The sequence below is a fragment of the Saccostrea echinata genome, unplaced genomic scaffold (genome assembly GCF_033153115.1).
Source record: "Saccostrea echinata isolate AGI-Se365-2 ecotype Australia unplaced genomic scaffold, CSIRO_AGI_Sech_v1 ptg000016l, whole genome shotgun sequence".
Taxonomy (NCBI): Eukaryota; Metazoa; Mollusca; class Bivalvia; order Ostreida; family Ostreidae; genus Saccostrea; species Saccostrea echinata.
In genome coordinates this window covers 5,715,453-5,736,108 of record NW_026889765.1, presented here as the reverse complement: position 1 = coordinate 5,736,108, position 20,656 = coordinate 5,715,453, and the positions used below count along the sequence as shown (strand labels likewise).

The 20,656-nt window shown below is 31.6% G+C and overlaps 1 protein-coding gene across 1 annotated transcript; it reads right to left on the bottom strand.

Annotated features, from left to right (window-relative positions):
- On the bottom strand, nt 1–18,357 carry LOC133188376 (uncharacterized). The gene is made up of 14 exons (XM_061323764.1): nt 17,945–18,357; nt 15,260–15,360; nt 14,313–14,458; nt 13,877–14,089; nt 13,217–13,326; nt 12,025–12,167; nt 11,582–11,752; nt 9,795–9,922; nt 9,182–9,324; nt 3,543–3,613; nt 2,608–2,749; nt 2,010–2,294; nt 1,682–1,891; nt 1–1,159 (listed from the first exon to the last, which is right to left on the bottom strand). The coding sequence occupies exons 1-14, from the start codon at nt 18,204–18,206 to the stop codon at nt 885–887; spliced, it is 2,400 nt and encodes a 799-aa protein (XP_061179748.1). The 5' UTR covers nt 18,207–18,357; the 3' UTR covers nt 1–884.
- Nucleotides 18,358–20,656: the final 2,299 nt, after the last annotated feature.

Sequence of the window (20,656 nt, the reverse complement as noted above, 5' to 3'; positions counted from 1 at the left end):
GATTTTTTAGCATTTTAATACAATTAATTTTACACTTCCAGTACAGTAAAATGCAATCTGACGGAAAACAAAAATTCTTGTTTTATATCGTTAGTACGGCAACAAGCTTAGCGGAAGATAGAAAAAATATAAAATTCAAGTTTTCAAATTGATGAAATGCATACTAACTTAAAAGCGTTTGACAATTGCTTTTCAAAATGCTTCTTGTGATAAACAAGACATATATGAATAACAAATTAAGGAACATTTTATTCTTCCGCTTTTGCTGCGTAGGAGGATGGTAAAAGATTGCCCTGTCTTCAAATGATTCATAATTCACATATTGCACATTTCATACCATAGAAATTAAAACACAATGGCTCTCTATTTTTGTATTTTTGTGCATCATCATCTTTAGCCATAAATGAGAAAAAAAATCATAAATTGGTATTCAAACAGTCTAAGTTAGATTGTCTATCTAAATAATACAGGTATATATTATTTATCATTTCATTATGCTACATGTAACTGTATACAGAGGACAACAAGAGTGAACTTCTCAGTTTAATAAAATTTCAGAATCTGTCAATTGTACCAAAAAAGGGAGGTTATCTGGAGAAGAACAAATTAAAATTTATAATTGTTAAGGAAACCATCCATACCCCATTCCTTTCGGGTGAAAAGCAAATTTCTCCTCACCTTTGTCTAATGCCAGATTTAACAGTTACAAGTAATACGCAATCACACAATTTTTCGATTCAAGTCGATCTTTGGGCAATTTTTCTATGTTTTGACATAAAGAAAACAGTAAATACATGACTGGCAGCCAGGGGGGGGGATAATTATTTAAATTTACTTGTAGAGATTCAAAATCATCGAGTAAGATTAACATTAGAGAGTTCCTATCATATTTCTATTTCTGTTACTTTGGGTCTAGAAGACAGCAATGGTTGCCTGTCGGTCCCATTTAGTTTGGAGGAAAGGGATTTGACTCCTTCGTTGTACGATTCTCTGCGCACAATGATCTGTGTAGGGTTACATCGAACTAATTTGATGAGGACTACCACAAGGCAGAGAACCGTGGCAGAAAGGGCGACAATCAAAATAGTAACAGTTGTCTGTGACGCGTAACTCTGGGCATCCGTGGACTGGTCCCCTGTAGCTGATTCTTTGGTGTATTCTAAAACAAACATGAACATTAATTTTGACTTCAAACTTTTGATTTCAGCCAGATGTTATAAACAGAAAAAAATAAAAACTTACAATAGTTAAAATGCATCAAAAATGTTTGTCGCTGTGTACACTTTAAATGTTTAAGCTGAAGATTTCGATATCGTCAACGGATTTGTAAATTGTGAGCTTGACTGAAAGGTTGAGGACTTTAACTGAAGTGAATTAAAATTATAATATGATAGAAAAGGCCAGAAAAATATTAATTTAACGATGATTTTTCTTAATGTTCTGCATTTAAATTTTGGTGATTATCGAAGTAAACCTTCTACGTTGTTGAATTACAGAATTGGTTTCATAATTTATATCGTAATCACTTCTTTATTCGCTACAGTAAGTAAAATTTTATACAAATGTTGACAATATATTTTTTAAAATAAAAGAATTACATCAAATGTGGAAAATTTTTTAACTTCAAGCATTTCTTACTTGTACCTAAGTAAAATTCTGGAATACAAATGGTTTCCCTTACCACTCTGTGCGCCATTTTTTAACACTGCTCCTAGTCCAACGGTAGGGCTGTTGACAATATCCTCATATTCGTCGAATGACCATGTATAATCCCCACAGGTTGGGAAATTCTTGGGAGGTTTCTTCTGGTCAGAATGAAGACCCTCCTTGATAATCATGGTCATCCCCTCAAGTTGGTGGGCCTCCATATGACAATGCATGTACCAGTATCCTACATTGTACATGTATTGTTTTATTGATAAGAAGATCATACTGTTCATTTTGAATATAAGTTCAAGCAATAGAAAGTTTGCGATGTACATAATGAGTATTTTTTTATGTAGGCTTACCCGGGTTATCAAGAGGAAATCGCAGCACAACATAACCCTTTCGTGGTACCACAACAGTGTCTTTTAATGGAGGATTCTTAAGATTAAGACCTGGGGCATTCCCTCCTGCCCAATCGTCACGTATCCAGCTCGGATATTTACAATCTTTCCCTGCACATCTAATGTCGGGTGTGTCATTCACAATTAATCCAGTTTCGTGGTCCACTTCCGGGTAGCCAATCTTAAGGATGTGAACGTGATGGCCATGTATGTGAATGGGGTGATTTGTAGCACCAATAAATGTATCTGAAGTTAAGCACGTTATTTATACCTTGCTTAATAACAGGTATTCTTAATTTTTATCAGAAAAGAATCTCATTTTTTCATTAATCAGAAGATGAGAATAATCTTCATTCGTCACATATTTTTTCTATTTCTTTTTTTTCTACACTGGATAGAATCACCACTCTAATCAATTCCTAATCAAACCAATGTATTTGCTAACATTACCTTTGTAATTACCCAAGAGATTTTAGATATTTTTTGCTTATTACATCTACATCGTTTGTGTTTCTATTTATTTGTTTCTTATTCAATTCAAAGATGAAAATTGACTAACCTTTATTAACTAGGACCATCTGTACTCCTGCGTTCAGTGGTAGCTGATCGTATTTGAGGGTATGAGTACATTCACAATAAGCCTCGCAGTCGTGGTCCTGGCAGTCATTGAAACAGGTGCGCGCTGGTGGGTCATATGTTATCTGTAGCAATTTGAAGAGGTAAGTAACAATTTGTAGAGATACATGTAAGTAACAATTTGTAGAAGTAACAATTTGTAGAGATACATGTAATTAACAATTTGTAGAGGTACATGTAAGTAACAATTTGTAGAGGTACATGTAAGTAACAATTTGTAGAGGTAATTAACAATTTGTAGAGGTAATTAACAGTTTGTAGAGATACATGTAATAAACAATTTGTAGAGATACATGTAAGTAACAATTTGTAGAGGTACATGTAATTAACAATTTGTAGAGGTAAGTAACAATTTGTAGAGGTAAGTAACAATTTGTAGAGATACATGTAATTAACAATTTGTAGAGGTACCTGTAAGTAATAATTTGTAGAGGTAATTAACAATATTTAAAGATAATTAACAATTTGTAAAGGTAAGGAACAATTTGTAGAGATACATGTAAGTAACAATTTGTAGAGGCACATTTAAGTAACAATTTGTAGAGATACATGTAAGTAACAATTTGTAGAGGTAATTAACAATTTTTAAAGATAATTAACAATTTGTAAAGGTAAGGAACAATTTGAAGAGATACATGTAAGTAACAATTTGTAGAGGCACATTTAAGTAACAATTTGTAGAGATACATGTAAGTAACAATTTGTAGAGGTAAGTAACAATTTGTAGAGGTAATTAACAATTTGTAGAGATACATGTAAGTAATAATTTGTAGAGATACATGTAAGTAACAATTTGTAGAGGTAAGTAACAATTTGTAGAGGTAAGTAACACTTTCTTTTTCAATGCAAAACACTTACCTGAGGGGGGCAGGTGGGGAATTCGAACTTATACCCATTAATGGCAGCCATGAAAGGACTTCCTTTCTTACCTGAAACATTTGCATTAATATAAATGTCAACTTTTCGGAATTAATTATCACGCACCTGCATGTGTGCACTTATATGAAAATCCACTTTTCTTTATCTCTTAAGTGGAAAGTATGTAGCGTGCATTTTTTATTGATGGCTATAAGTGAAAAAAAGTCTCTTAAATTGCTTTGGAAACACTGACACTTAACAATATCAAATGGTCGTATTTAGTAATTAAGGAGACCAGTAATTGGACAATAGACAGTGTTTTAGCACTAACACGCAGAAGAAGTACGTATAAATGACATTAACATGCTTGTAAAACGAAAGCCCCCGCTAGAAAACACTTCGTGTTCTTTTCAGATGGTACTGACTTTTGTAAATATTTATTAGATGTAGGGAATCTCCTGAAAATAATAAACTTTATCATAAACATGTCATTTGAACTGGCCTATTTAGCCAAACATTCAAGGCATTATATCTTCAGTTCTGATTTTTTTAAATTTTCTTTTTAATAACATTAAAGAACCTTGAAGTAAGGAATAAGTATACCATAAATATATTTAAAATTTTGTTACTGAAACAAATTTATCAATGTTTGCATTATTTTGCTCATGGTTCAAAGGGGTACGTTTTGTCAGATAGATTTTTATTCAAACTTATTTTTTTATTTATCCTTATTTCAATAAACTAAATTTTAACAAAACCTGCTAGAAATACATATAGTCTTAAAATTGTTAACAATACTCAAGTCTTTTTTTTAAAGTAACAAAAATCAAAATTTATCATCTTACATGTATATTGTTCATCTTCATTTTGAAGACATACGGCATTAGTTTTACCATTAGATGTAAGCTGATTAAGCTGACTAAGTAATGGATATTTACAGCAACTATTATTGAGTATATGTTCGGCAACTGCGTCATGCAAATTCAGAAGGGAAGAGTTGGTAATTTAACGATTTAACGGTTTCTTCTGAATATAATCTAATCTAATCACACTATCTTAATTGTCCATTTCAAAATTCATAATGTTCTAGATCTCTGTATTATCGAGACTAGCACACTTTCGTATCACTGTACTTTAAATACTTGAGTGATAGATATGTTACTTCACAAGTAAATGTCCCGAAAGATCGCTTATTGACTCGGACGTTTTATGGTGGGGACTTAAATTTCTTTTCGTTTTCATAATATTATAAATGTAAAGCGTAATGTTTTTGTGCACTTATTTTTGTGTGCTTAGGTCAAGAGTATTTAAATCCGGTCTCAGAGTGCTTTGGTCATTGGAGTTAGTACTCAGCTATATATAGCGACAATGCCATGAATATTGATATCGAACACATTTTTTTGTTTATTTGTAAGTTGTTTATAATATATTTTTCATTGTAGTTTAGGATGTCCAGAATTTGCAGCATAATTTTAATGAGAAGAATATATCATGAGATTATATATTTGGATTGTATATTATAGGTACCTATAACGCTATTTACCTTGTACATCGTCATTAAAATTAATTCACACTACCATTTAGAGGGAGACAATGCAAGAAGACTTAATCTTAATATTTTAATATTGTATATCATAGGAAAGATTACGCGAAATATTATGTTAAATCAGAGCTGGGTACATGACTCATATCTAATAAACATTGTAAGTTAATATATTCTTGATTTGTTATTATGAGTTAGAAAAGAAATGTTTTATTTGCGGATGAACAGAGTGAAGTAGAAAATAAATTTATATATTTACATTTGCTGTGTTTTTCTACTAAGCCAACTGTGAAATTGATTTGAAAGTCATTTTTGTGTATACTCACGCGTAGAAATATACACGATGAAACTCGCGCTAAAGTGACGTCACAATGAGGCTACAGAGACGTAAATAAAAATGTAACGATATAGGGCAGCAAGAAATTCAAATATTGAGTATATTATTGGTGCTTTTAAACTTGTAAAATGTAAATATAAGGAATGTTTTTAAGTTTTGTGTGAATTATTGGTGTGTAGCGCGCTTCATGAAATATGCCTACGTGACAAGTCTGTGTGATTTACACACCAATAACTCACACAAAACTTAAAAACATTCCTTAAATAAATACGGCCTTATATAGGATATACCGTGGTTTATGATTTGATATGATTTTTATCCAACGAGTTGTGTGGTTATTTATCCTTGACGAGAGGATAAAAAACGCAAGATCTGAATAAAAATCCTATCACACCATAAATCATGAGAGATTGTTTTTATCATATGTTTAACACATAGCTTAATTTGACTTTATAACTTTCACGCATACCATATTGTGACGTCACAACTATTAATATCAAAACGATGTTATATGACCGATATCCACCGTATGAAGGAGTACACATGTGATAAATCATACATTGTCAAAACAATGTTGCTAATGTATTATTCAAGGTCAAAGGTCTTCATGTTTTTGAATTGAATTTCAATATACATGTAGATATAAACTTTTTAAGGTATAAATTTGGGAATAATGAAAAGAATAAGGCTGCATTGATAGGTGAATTTTATGGTAAAATGTTATGATTAAGCCTGCACAAACTATTTTACAGATTTCTTTAATTTTGGGGTCCTTAAATAGAATCTGTAAGGTATATATTCACTTTACAAATGTCATTAATGATAGTAGTCAGATTTTTTTTTTTTTTTTGCTTCTGTTGGCTATATATAATAATGTAGTATAAATGATATTTTATCCAATTATTAGAATGTAGACTAAAGTATATAAAAAAACCCTCATTATCTTGACTTACTTATTTCAAAATATTACAAAATAATACAATGTACCTCTAATACACTCTCCGTGTGTTTATATCATATGTAATTACCGATAATAACAAGATTTCAATTACAGTCACGAAACACGAAAACTTTATTTAATTAATTATTTGGTGTTGGATTCATATACTCGATAGCTTAAGGTCAAAAGATGTGACGATCTTTTTGTACGACATGTATCAGAAATTACTGTATCATCTGTCAAGAGATTTTTAAAGACTTGAATCCATGTTTAATTTTTTAAAGAATGTTTTCATATCATGACAAAATTATGTGCTTACGTCCTAATTGCTAAAAAATATAGTTCCAAATTAAATAAATTATACAGTTTTATATATATTTTACGTAACCACATATATTTATTTATTTAATTATTTTTATATACTACTTATTTACAATAGTATTTTTTCCTTTATTTCTGTATAAAACGTTGATATCTTTTTAACAAGAGGCCCATGGACCACATCGCTCACCTGAGCACATGGGCATGGAAGAAGCAGAAATCAGTTCAGTATTGAACGGAACGGACTTAAATTTACACTATCTCAGGATAGTTTCAATATCAATATTACCAGTCATGGCTTTGCTGTTCTTATACAGGAGAATTTTAAAGATTTTTTTTCCTTATGTGCTCTGATTGCTCATTGCGGCCCCACCCTATCACCCTAAATTTGAACAAATTTGATAATGCTTCTATTATAATATGACTACTCATGGTTTTGCTGTTCTTGAGCAGAAGATTTTTTCAAGATGATTTCTGTATATTCTTTTAAAAAACGTTGACCCTCTGCTGTGCCCCCAAAGCCTGGGGTGTCATAAAGATGACTAATAATGGCTTGGCTGTTTTTAAAAAGAGGATTATAAAGACATTTCCTATTTAACGTGTATGATCAGGTTCTTACAAGAGATGTATAGGTTTTCCTTTCACTCTGTCTGAGTTAATGATTGGAATGATCATTAAGACAGCTCTGTCTGAGGGTATATCACACAGTACTTGAATTTTCTCTTATTTAGAGACTGAGTAAGGTGCGTACTACTTGCACTGTGTTTCTCCCCTAGGTTCCCATTGATAGATAAGAACCAGGTGTCTCAATCTTCTTCAGATAGTTAACATCAATTCCCTAGGATACTTGCCACTGGTTTTAGAACTTTTATTAACATCTTTATTGCTGATTCAACGTCCAACTGCTTCAGCTAGTTTCTGAATGCCCGTTTTCCCCAAGCTTTGCCTTATATACACTTTGGCTAGTCCATTCCAATGGTTGTCAGTTCATTCCACTTTTTGAAGTCTTCAATGAGTTCTACTCAAATGACCCTTAACCATTACACCTATATATTCCTATGTAACACGTTGACCAACTGTTGTGGCCCCGCCTTACCCCCCAGGGGTCATGATTTGAACAAATCTTGAATTTACACTGCCTGAAGATACTTCTGTATTAATATGACTAATAATGTCTTAGCTGTTCTTGAGAAGATTTTTAAAGATATTCCCTATAAATACCTATGGTAGACTTTGACCCCTGTTGTGGCCTTGTCTTGCCCCCAGGGGTCATGATTGGAACAAACTTGAATCAACACTACCTGAGGATACTTCTATTCTAATATGACTTATCATGGCTTTGCTGATTTTGAAAGGAACATTTTTATAGACATTTCCTATATATTCCTATGTTAAACTTCGATCCCCTTTTGTGGCCCCGACATACTGACTGTATTTATTTGGAGACCGCTAGTTTCAACTATTTCAAGATCAGGCCCGTAGAAAGCGGGTTGGGCATGGGGGGGGGGGGGGCTCCTCCTCCACTTTTTCTGAGTATAGTATTTTGCTATAGTAAATTTTCCTTTAGATGCCCCCCCCCCCCACCTTTTGTTGCTGTAAGATTGAGCATTGGCAAATTCCTCGAGCACTGGCAAATTCCATGTACACGTATGGATTATGGAACGCAAAATTAACATATTCAAATGTATGTTAAAATCAAAAGTACTTATTTCTTAATGCACTATGTGTAAAATTGAATTATACCTACACTGTATATTTAATTCATTTGAAAAAAGTACAACCCTTTGATTTGAAGAAACGTACATGTATAATTCCATGGACGACAGGCACATATAACAAGAATTCGAGATAGATATAAAATATTCATTATTTACATCATTCTATCTTTAGTTCATTTCGAACTTTGTTATATCAAATCATACCTATACCTTCAATTTATGTAGAGATAGGTTAACTGTTACAAATATTTGAATACACGTATATTTAATTTAGTGTTCCATATAATAAAGCATCCATCAATTTTGTGCTTTGTGATGGCATTTTATGTTATATAACAGCGTTATTTTTTGCCAGTCTTATTTTGAAACAGTCAAACTTTGAATTAATTTTGCACATAACTAACTGATAAAAAAAATTATGAATAATTCCTGTTTTCAATTCGGTTATTTACTTTGTGAAGTATGAGACAAAAAAACAAACCCTGTATACATGTACATAAAAAATTCTAAGACAGGCAATTTTAAGGTAAGTTTAAAGATCCTATAATTTTGTTAATTTTTCATTTACATGTAGTTGAAATTTAGACATTAAATTTGATACCTGTACGAAAAATAGTTCATACTACAAAAATAGTACGTACCAAAAAAAAAATTAAGAAAATATGTTCATATATTTCTGATAAGACTATTCTGAAATGCAAGCACTACTACAATCCATATGCTGCATAAGTTACATGTATAATATATGGACAAAAAATCCTTTATATAGTAAAAACATACCAGCATAGTGAAAGTTAAGGAAATCCTCCCGAATTTCCTCACCCCTTGGTGGCATTGGAACCGGTTGTCTACTGACCATTTCCTGTGTGGACCGGAAGTCAGCAGTGGACATGCACATGATATTAGCATCTGCAGGGTACAGTCTGCAAAACAAAGAAATAAACAAAGTGAAAACAGTTTCATAGTCTGTAAAAATGGTCAAAATAAAAAAAAAAGGATTTATCTAACTATACATGTGTACAGCAAATCATTGTCATTGCTCAATCTTAGCATGCGCTCTCCGCTTTTCATTTTTTTTTTACCAATTATGACTAAAAATCTTTGTCCCTCACTTCTTGCTTTATCATTAAAAACCTTTTAAAGGAAATCTTATCTATTATTATGCATAAAAATTTCAGCATATCTTGTGGGGCAAAACATGAAAGAAATGCCCTATTTACTTGGTAGTTTTATTCAAGAATAATAAGCATTTATATTAGTGAGCGTTACTTCTCTTATTAGAGGACCAAAGAACTTTAATCAAATAAGTGTTACATACATGTACTCAGTGGATCTACCATGACAAAGTCCAGATAATATTTACTCCTGTATTTGCATTGCATAGATCACTTACTCAAATGGACAATTGAGGACTTTACACACTCTTTCTCTTGTACACTCATGGCGTGTGGTCTTTGGCAATTCCTCGGGTGCATCCTCATATCTTAAAACAGCCAAAGTCCTTCCAGGATAAATTTCCTCCTAAAATTAATCTCGGTGACTCAGAAAACTTCGAGAAGGGTGTTTCATATACATGAAAGATAACTTACAATAACATTTTTTTACTATAAATTATTGTCCTTATGTTTGTTTTTCTGTCTGTCTTGTCAGTTTTTTTTTTCTAAGCGTTTGCAAGAGATGATTTATTTTTGTTTGTTTTGTGAGTTACAGTATAAAATTTCATGATTTTTTGACAACCCATGCCAAAAGGTTACTCAGCATTGCCTATGCAATGCTCTTAAAATACTTTTTTAACAAAGATATATAACTCTTCTTGTGTAGGTGCTCGTAATTAATGGATGGGAGCGATAGAGGTGTGCGCATGTAAATACAAATATGTCTAGACAATCAGATTTACCATTAAATGTAAAATTAAGCGACAGTTTTAATTCTTTTTTTTACATATTTAGATGAAATGTCATTCAAGGCATAAAATATGTATCAAATATTCTTGTAAGGATCAAAAATACCAAAACTGATACATCAGGGACTTTGCTGAAAATCAATATGTTAACGTATTTTTCGGTAAACGTTCTCGAATCTGATGCAGGAATTTTTTTTTACTACAAGGTCTTCATCTTTCAATTTCGTTAATATTTAAGATCAAAGATTCCTTCTTTTATAGTTGCTGATATTGATGTTTTCTGGAAAATGGCTTTTCATCTAAATTTGATCATCTATTTTCGGTAAACGTTCTCGAATCTGATGCAGGAATATTTTTTTTTACTACAAGGTCTTCATCTTTCAATTTCGTTAATATTTAAGATCAAAGATTCCTTCTTTTATAGTTGCTGATATTGATGTTTTCTGGAAAATGGCTTTTCATCTAAATTTGATCATCTATTTTCTTTGATACGTGAGAAGCAAACTGTTTCAAACATTTGAGTACATCATTCATAGTCAAATTCTCATCAAAAGCAAGAGAAATGTGTCAGAAAAGTAACAGGTCCGGAAGATAAATGAAAACTGAAAGTTGCTATGAATATACATGTACTTCATATACATGAACATATTGCTGACCAATCAGCACCAACAAACAGAACAAAAAAGAACACGTGCTTTTGCTTTTCCTCAAAAAGATTTTTGTGGTAAAACGGCTCTAGAAAATGAACAGTTTTGAAAAATAATGTATTCCCCACGTATATTCACCAAGAACATACTTCAAGTTAACATTTTCATATCAGAAAAAAAACCTCATAAAATAATGCATGTAACAAATTAAAGTGCTATCGTGTATGGAGGAATATCAGACCGTCAAAATATTGTCAATTACATGTACCAGTAATGCTCTTTGGTGATAAATAAAATTTTAGCTAAGGCCATCTTTAAAAAATTGTTTGGTTGCCCTCTTCCGATCGACTGGCTGAAAAAGGCCCGACTCAAAACTTTATTTAACCTCAAGGAAGCAATTATTTTTTATGCATTCCGGAAAATATATTTTAAAAATTCAGGATTGATGTTGAAATTTTCTAGGAAAAAAATTCACCACCTACATGTACCTACCGACCCAAATTTTTCATCCTGGGTCGGGAGAGGGCAAGCAAACATTATTTTACAGTTGGCCTTATCTTTCCACTTTTTATCGGTATAGTGAAGTTTCAATGCTTATCTAGTTCCGCATGTAAATCAACCATAACTTACATTATGTCTGTTTTTAACTTCAGTTGTTTCTGCACGAATGTAGTAGTTCTTTCTAGGGTCCCCATCTGTTTTTACCAAGATGTCAAAACGTTCACCGCTAGAAATGATCACTGACTGCGCAGTCTCCATCTCTACGTCATTTCCGTCGGTAGAAATAACATGGATCATGTGCTTCAATTCAAAAGAGTAACTTAAATAATATGACGGTAAAAATTAAGAATAAATTAGTTAGCCAATTATTTCTAACAAAATTAGCTTGATAAATTCAACGTTTTTTTTCATATCTCAAATTTTAATATTATTGAAAAACACTTTCTCTCTGCAGTTACAAGTAAATTGGGATTTTTTATGGTTAGACCATTATTTTATCAAATGAATGCACATTATACCTAATAAGAATGAGCACAACACAGTGTAATTAAAGCTTTAGAAAAAGATTATACTTCGTCAACTGAGAACCGGAAAGAAAACATCATGGCGGCGTTGATGACCCGGAAGCGATAGTACTTGTCAGGTTTCACCTTAAATGTCTCTATGGGAAGTTCCGGAATTAATGGATTATATGACTTATGTGGGTAATAGTGACCTGTTAAAAGACTCTTTTATATAGTTGCACAATAAAAAAAAATAGTGATAAGCTTTTATGCGAAATGGAAATGAAAATAATGTTAATTTCAATATAGGTATACATTACGTCGATCATAACTATTTTAACAAACACGTTAATATATCTGCAAATCTGTGAAAAAGAAGACTGCCTTTTGGCGCAAGATCTGAATGTTTATAGAAATTTACTTTATTATAAAGTAGCATGGGATCAATATACGATGTAGATTGACATACTAGATACAAACTAAACACACACAATCTATAAATTCTTCTACTTCTATTTATCATTTATGAATACTTTCCTAAAAAGAATTTACTATATTTTACATCTTACTAAAGTTAACTATTGTTTATTTTTTAATGCTTTGATATTTTAATGTGATTTACTATGACAATTTGAAACTTTACTATTATGATGAAACTTTAATTTACCATAAAAATACTTCGGAACCTTTGTTTAGATTTATAGAATTATTTTTTCTCTTCAATTCTGTATCAATGGTAGAACATATATGTCTGGTAATGATATTTAAAAAAAAACAAGTAATTTTCTTTAAATGTTAAAAGATATCTTTATTAGAGTTGACATTTATGAAATATAACAATTTAATTTCGTAATCTTAAAATATTTTGATTTACTTAATTTAAAATTTTGATGCCTTGACTTACTATAATTGCTAAACCCTTGATACTTTAAATTACTGTACTAGTTTTGTAAAAAAAAAAAAAAAAAAAAAAAAAATGATACTTTGATTCTGTGACTGTAAAAACCTTCATACTTTGATTTAATAATTGTAAAATTGTTTATACTAAGATTTACTTTAGTACATTACATTTTGTATATACATGTACATACTTTGACTAATTCACTTACTACAGTGTATAATTGTAAACCCTTTGATATTTGATTTTCTATTGTAAATGCTTTGATATATTGATTCACTAAAGTTAATTTTAGTTTACGAGGATTTTTTTTTTGGGGGGGGGGGGGGTTAGAGTTGAAGGTAAATGAAAGAGAAGTCCTACCTTTTCCGTTAATGAGTCCCGAGTGGAATGGTACTACGCCCATATTAGTCCCATCCGCAGTGTGGGTGGGTAGGTAACAGTCATTTGTACAATTAAAATCATTGGTGTATCTGCCATATCATAAAATATGTTAGAAATGCCTTAAAGATTTGCAGAATTATCACAGTGTTTATCCTTTAATGGAAGAAATGAATTTAATATTCAAATAGGCATAATACAAGAATACTCCTAGAACACTCTTTTCAGATAGTTGAATCCACACTTTTCAAAAATTGTGTCCTTTGGAAGTCATCTTTGGGGAAAAACCCATAGAATCCTCAAAATAGCTGTGTAGTTTTCTGGTTTATAACTTTGTCATTTGGCTGGAAAAAGTATTTCCTTTTTGTGTATTGATTGCCCCAGGATGGTGCTACCCATACTTTGAAAGAAATTTATACACGATGGATTCATCCTAGCACGCCCAAATGTTTGATAGGATAAAGAGGAGATGCATGTTTGTCGTTTCTTTCCCTTTTGACCTTTTGGTTGCATGGCCCCGCAAGGGAACACAACCTTTGCAAAGTGTGGATGGAGCTATTACATTTATTTAATTATATTATCATATTGAAAAGTTAAAAACATTCAGAATATATGTATCTTGTCCATGTTTAAATTACTAACAAGTGCATGTTGTAATGTTGAATCTGATGACTTTCTAAGGAGGATATGTTCCTGTTCCAATCCTGGATCATCAGAATAAAGTCGTCCTCTACTTCCGGTATGTCTAGCCGCTCCTCCCGCGGGAGGACGATAAGAGGTCCCGCCAAGCCGTCTGTTCTCATTGTACCCTGATGGGAGTGGTACCAATGGGTCCCACGTGGTTCAGCCTTAAACCTGAAGGGAACACAAGTGTATACGTACCTTACGAAAGATTGTAACAGTAAAAAAAAAGCCTTTTTTTAATAAAACTTCTTTTCCAGTAATCATTATAACTAATTTTTGAATATTTCTGAGATAAAATCAATGAAACATTATTTTTGTAATTTAATAGAGAGAGAGAGAGAGAGAGAGAGAATAGCGCAAGAATATTGGAATTTGAGTTGGGATCGATACACACCTGTACAGAAATGAATCGCCAGAGTTGATTGGACATTGGGTAACCATGGAAGCACCATCCATCCATGGCGTGTTTTTCTGGATCATTCCGTGCCAGTGAATAGTGAACGCTTCATTAGACAAACTATTCTTCACCATGACCTCGATCTGAAGTCGGGAAGAAAATGATCATTTTCTTAACTCATGAGTTAAATGCTTTGTAAATTGTATACAATTTTCAACACGAAAGGGAACTGAATTTAGAGAAAACCTTCAGTTACGGGAAAGAATTATTTATTTTTTTTAATTTATGTAGTGTTTATTAAAAGATACAATTATTGAAAGAGTGAAGTTTTGAAAGAAAATTAATAGTCAATGACAATTAACAATACACATGTATATAAAAAGAGGAAAAATACATGAAAAGTGTATATGTTTGATTGCATGACACGTATATAAATGTACTTTATGTATCGATTATTATCAAATACGCATCAGAATTAGTTGATGTAAGTTTTATTATTATTTAATTGATCTTTTATTATTCATTTCTGTGACTTATATTTCATTGATAATATACATCTATGTATCTATTGTTTATCACTAATTATCATACAATTTTTAACTGCTAGTGCATATGAGTACATGGCTAATTTAGTTATGTACTCATTGTTGAAAATTAATTGTTACACTGTTTAAGTGAAACGCACTTTTATAGAATAAATGTACTTTCGTAAGAGTCAGAAGGAAGGAATGAAAAAATATATAGAGATATTGCGGGGTTTTTTTTTTCAAATAAAAAAGCTTTGCATTTGATTATTAACAGTAATTCCGATGAGAAGTTTTGCTGAAGAAATCCTTTTTCCTACTATCCAGAGACAAGATACAAGTATTTACATGTAGTAATTATTTCACAGAAAGTCAGACATATATAAAATTTGGTTTACATAATGAATTCATTACTCTTACCACTTGCCCTTCATATACAACTATAGGTGGACCCGGCATCTCTCCATTTATGCTAAACAAAAGTCTATAAACACCATCGACAGTTAAAACTTCATCTAGTTCTGAAAAAAAAAAAACACAAAAAAATGCATATATAGTTTAGTTGTTGATTGTACTCTTGTGAATAAATTCACAGGAAGATCTATACGTTTACTTTTCTTAAAAAGAATCTGAAAATATTTTATCGCGGAATATATCTCTTAATTAGTATATTAATAGTATAAATAACATAAATATGTATATTTTACAGACGAAGCCGAAGTAGATTTTGTTTATGATACCCGTTGGCACCGACTCTTGCTGCCTCTTATTGATGCATCAAATACATGTAAGTAAGTAAGTAAGTAATTTATTTATTTATAGTGACATGTGTACATATATGTGTTCAGATGTGTATGTATATTGTGTAAAATATAATACATGCGTGTTTGCAGTATCAAGTAGATATTTGAAAAAAAAAATAAGGAAATATATATCACCAATATTAATGTGCGTGTCCAGGCACAAAGACTGTCTCTTCATTGTGTATTGTCTGTAATTATTTTTGTTGTATACAATATGTTATGCCCATTTGAGTCCTGATTTGGTAGTAATTTCTACTTTATTTACCGTAACAGAATCACTCGTTCAAGTTTTCATAATTCTTAGTAAGAATTAAAAGTATGACGCAGTTTACATACTTGATTTCCGTTTAACAAATCACTGTAAGAGTCTGTGTTGTTTTGACGGGTGATGTACATGTATTTACTTACAAACTCTCATATTCCCAGTACAACAATTGCTATAATTACAGTTCATGTACTTCTCCTTTCGTGCATATCATGGGTTTTAAATAATTATGAAAACTAAGAAAACTTTTTAACAAGATTGGATTGTATCCATAAATCTGTAGCTCACTTGTCAAAAAAAAAAAACAAAACAAAAAAAAAACAAAAACAAACAAAAAAACAACAAACCCAGAACGACTACCTGCATGTTTAAGAGTAATTTTCCAAGTATTCTTTTTATTTTTTTTAATTCCCAAATATTCAAAACTGAATTGCTTACATTTCGAGAATTATATCTCCGTTATTCTTGAGTTTCCCTCTCAAAGTATTACTAATAAACCATTTGTCTCCAACAAATTCTTTTACTAAATCAATAACAGAAACATTCCCTTTTTATGACAGTTTTCATACTGTAGTCTAAAATTGAGAGAATAAAAAAATCACCTGATTGCATGGTAACAGATAGTAAAAGTAACAGATGTAGTAAAATTGACATTATAACCCTAACAAAAAATTACTTTGACACTTTAATTTACATTTAACTTTTATTGAGATTCCAAAGCTTAGAATCTATTAAATTCGACAAACGTTATGTAAAATTTGGAAACTATATGTGAATACATGTATATAAATAATAGTTTCATTTACTATAAAAAAAAATGAGCATGTATGAATTGAAGAACAAAAAATATAACTATCTGAAATCCATAGTAAAAATACTTTGATTTACTATAGTACAAAAACTTTGATTCTATAGTAAACTATAATTAACTATAGTATTTTTTGTTAGGGTAGCACTAAATCTGTGGCATACTAAGAAATAGGTCATTTACACTAAGTTACTAACAATAAAAAATATTTTTAACTTAAAATTATGATTATATATTTTAGAACTGTATATCGTTCGTTGCATCACCAATGTCGAATGCACGTGTCGCGTATTTTAACAGAACGTGAAATAATTTCTGCACTGCGGTACGTGACTCAGTGCATGTTAAGGTACACCAATGACATGTGATGGTCATTTATACCTCACAAGATATCTTTTACAGGCCAAAAATGCATGTAGCTTGATGCTTTACTACCTTGACCACTATACCATAGAATAATAACCATAGAATAATAATAATCTCTTTTTTTATTATTATTATTTAATTTCTCATATTATTAGTAGAGATGCACATGTAGACCGTATAGATTAAAGTGTTCTAATACTGCGTATACATAATTATATCTTTTATATAAAGGTCGATTTTTAATTTGAAAAACATCTAAAATTTTATGTTCAAATGTTAAATGCAAAATTTCTGTCTTGAAGACTTATTTTACACAGTCTTCAATATATAACTTGAATTTACTTCCTTAATTCAACAACTGTACACCCATAACTGATGGCATAAATAGAGGCGGGGGTTCCTCGAATTTGATTTTCATGACTACTAAGACTGTCATGTCTTTGAAGGTATTTCGTCAAGATATACAAATTTATTATCTCAGGTAAACATGGACAGCTAGACACCCCATAACCCCCCCCCCCCCCCCCCCCCCAGTATTAAAACGTCGGATGGATTTTTAAAAGAAATGATGTTTAACAGACTTTTATATACATTTATTTTTGTATGGAACGATTGCTTTGAAGATTTTCCAAATTCTTTCTACCGTCCAAAAAAAGTCTATAATGAGTATTTTTTGTTACAAAAAAATTCAACATATCGACGGGGTTTTGAGTGGGTCCTGTCCACATAGCAGGTACCTAAGATTATAATATGATTATAATGTGATAAAATAAGAGAATTTAACAGCAGTAGGAGTGTTTTTTCTACATGCATATAATATACATTTGTATTTTGATAGAGAGAGAGAGAGGGAGAGAGATTACCTTGAGGGGTAAGAGGTTCAAATTTGTCGCTGCTATACACCGATCTCTTCAGTAATGTCCCGTTCCTCACCACAATGGGAGTGGAGTACCCGTTAAAATAATGCACCATGGAGAATTTGTATCGAACGTCAAATTCAAATTTACATACATCTTCAGTTTCATCACATGCAGGGATCACTCGATGGTTAAATCCACATAGAATAGCACGAAAACACAAACAGAGGAAAGCACACTGTAGCTCATACGAAATTCCGACTTTCATTTTTGACGTAAAGTGAACTTAAATGAAACTTCGGAGTGATCAAGTTCCAATGGTTGTATAAATTTGAACACCAGTTCATGGGCGTTTAAAAGTGCGCCCTTCATGAAATTAGAAGTTTATATTCATTTAAAAAGGAGTCATCGACCTACTGCATATAATACTGAATAATCCAGATTTTTTTTCTTCTATCAACAAGTAACCATGTGAATCTATTTACCTAACGAGAGAGTCACAAGACTACCGGAGCATTCAAGGTCGCCTGTAGCTATATTGTCCAAAATCGCTTCATTTCGCAGCTTCTAAAATAAATATTGTATTATTACTATCGCTAGATTGAACAACAACATGGCAATTTACAAACCCACGTTATTTTTAAAATGATTTCCCTTTCAACTCGAAGAGTTAACGATATATATTGGTTTTCATTTGTAACTCAGTGGAATTCTTTTCTTAATAAACCGAAGACTTAAACATTTTACAAAAAGGGAAAAAGTAGATGTACGTAAAGGGGAGATTTTTTTTTTAGAAATTATACCTGACACTTTTGTTACATGCAATCACCAAATTTTGTTCTAAAATCAAAAATTTCAAAGCAAAAGTTTCACAATTTGGTCACGTGAGTATTTTGGATCGGGATCGGTATTTTATAATAACATTTCAAGGTCGTCCCGAAGAGAAAGTAGAGTCTTTCGTGTTTACATAATACATTATGATTATCCACATAGTACAGATGAAAAGTATATCAGATGATGCTATAGACTCCAATAATTATATTCATACATGTTGGTATGTATTTCTTTACTTACATGATACTATAAGTGTCGTAAGTCGTAAATTGCTTATATATGGAAGTGTCCTGACCTCGGGGTCAGAGCAACAATACAGTTCACGCTTTTAAAGAAAATCAACAAAGTTTCACTGTCACAACAGAAAACAACTCTCTCTCTCTCTCTCTCTCTCTCTCTGACACAAAACAGTTTTAAAAATGCAGGTATAAAATAAAGTTGGGACATAAGATAAATACGATAAACTATATAACCCCTATTAAAAATATTACACGATTAACATTTTATACAAGAATAGTAATGATAATAAAAGGTGTGCAATTACTTTTTGACCTACACTACTCCTCTGTGTGGAGCAGAGTTTTCTTTATAAAATGGTGATTAACATACTTATTTCCTATGTAGCTTGTAACACAAGCTTTGATCAGGTTACAAAGTTGGATGTAAATTTCCGTACACCCAACTTGAGCCGAGGGTAAAAAAAAACTTGACGTCACAATGCATAGTTTCTCTATGATAAAAAGCAAATAACATTATGTCTCAATACATTGTAGGACGTAGTAAATCTTTTCGATTATAGCTTGAAACACAGTTGATTTGACTTGTCTACAAAGAATTTATTTGGGTACATAGGAAATAAATTCGTTATCCAGGTACAATCAAGGGTGTATGGGTATTTACCCCGGATTGTATTCCATACACCCTTCGGCCTTCGGCCTCAGGGTGTATGGTATAAAACCCAGGGTAAATCCCCGTACACCTTTGATTGGACCTGGATAACTAATAATATGTCTACCTGAGCTCAGAAATGATTTTCTTTGTTGTTTGCTTCAATAGTTTTAAAGCTGCATATCAGTTACATAGCAAGTGTAGTCTTTTAAAATCTTCTTCTCAAAAACAGCAAAGCAATGGTACGTCAATTTACAGGTATATGGAAGCATCCTCATGTAGTGAAGATTCAAGGTTGTTCAAAACATGACCCTCACCCCCAAGGATAGGTTGGGGCTACAATTGGCATCAAAGTTTTAATACATGGGAATATATATAAAATATCTTTCAAAATCTTGTTTCTCAAGAACATCAAAGCCATGATTAGTTTTTTTTATATGGGAGCATCCTCAGGTAGTGTAGATTTGCAAAAATATCACATAGATTGAAATTATTTGCATATAAAAATGGCATACACACACTAAAGAGGGCAAAAAGGGCCATTTTCTCATACTATATATCAGAATTTTTCAATAAAAATTTTTGCATAAAAATTAACATTTTTTAGTTTACTTACACATAGAGCAAAGACCCGCTATACCTTAAACATACATTTTTATGACACAGCATTTGCATCTTTCTGAGAAATACTTAAAGTCCATTTAGTCAAGGATCATATCACAAACATGATTTAAATGCCACTATGCATCAGGAGTTGTGTTGTGTAGTGGTTAGTGTGTTAGTCTCGAAGGAAAATGATACTCAGGATTTTTATTGCTATAGGATTCAAACCTACAAATACATGTACCACATTATTTTTTAATAACAGAATAATTTTTGCCGAAAAAATTTTCCCCAGAAATCGGAATTTCATAAATTTCAATAATGAGAACATTACTCTTAGTACTAATATTTATTACAAATTGAATATAATTTTCATATCTCTGAACCTTTATG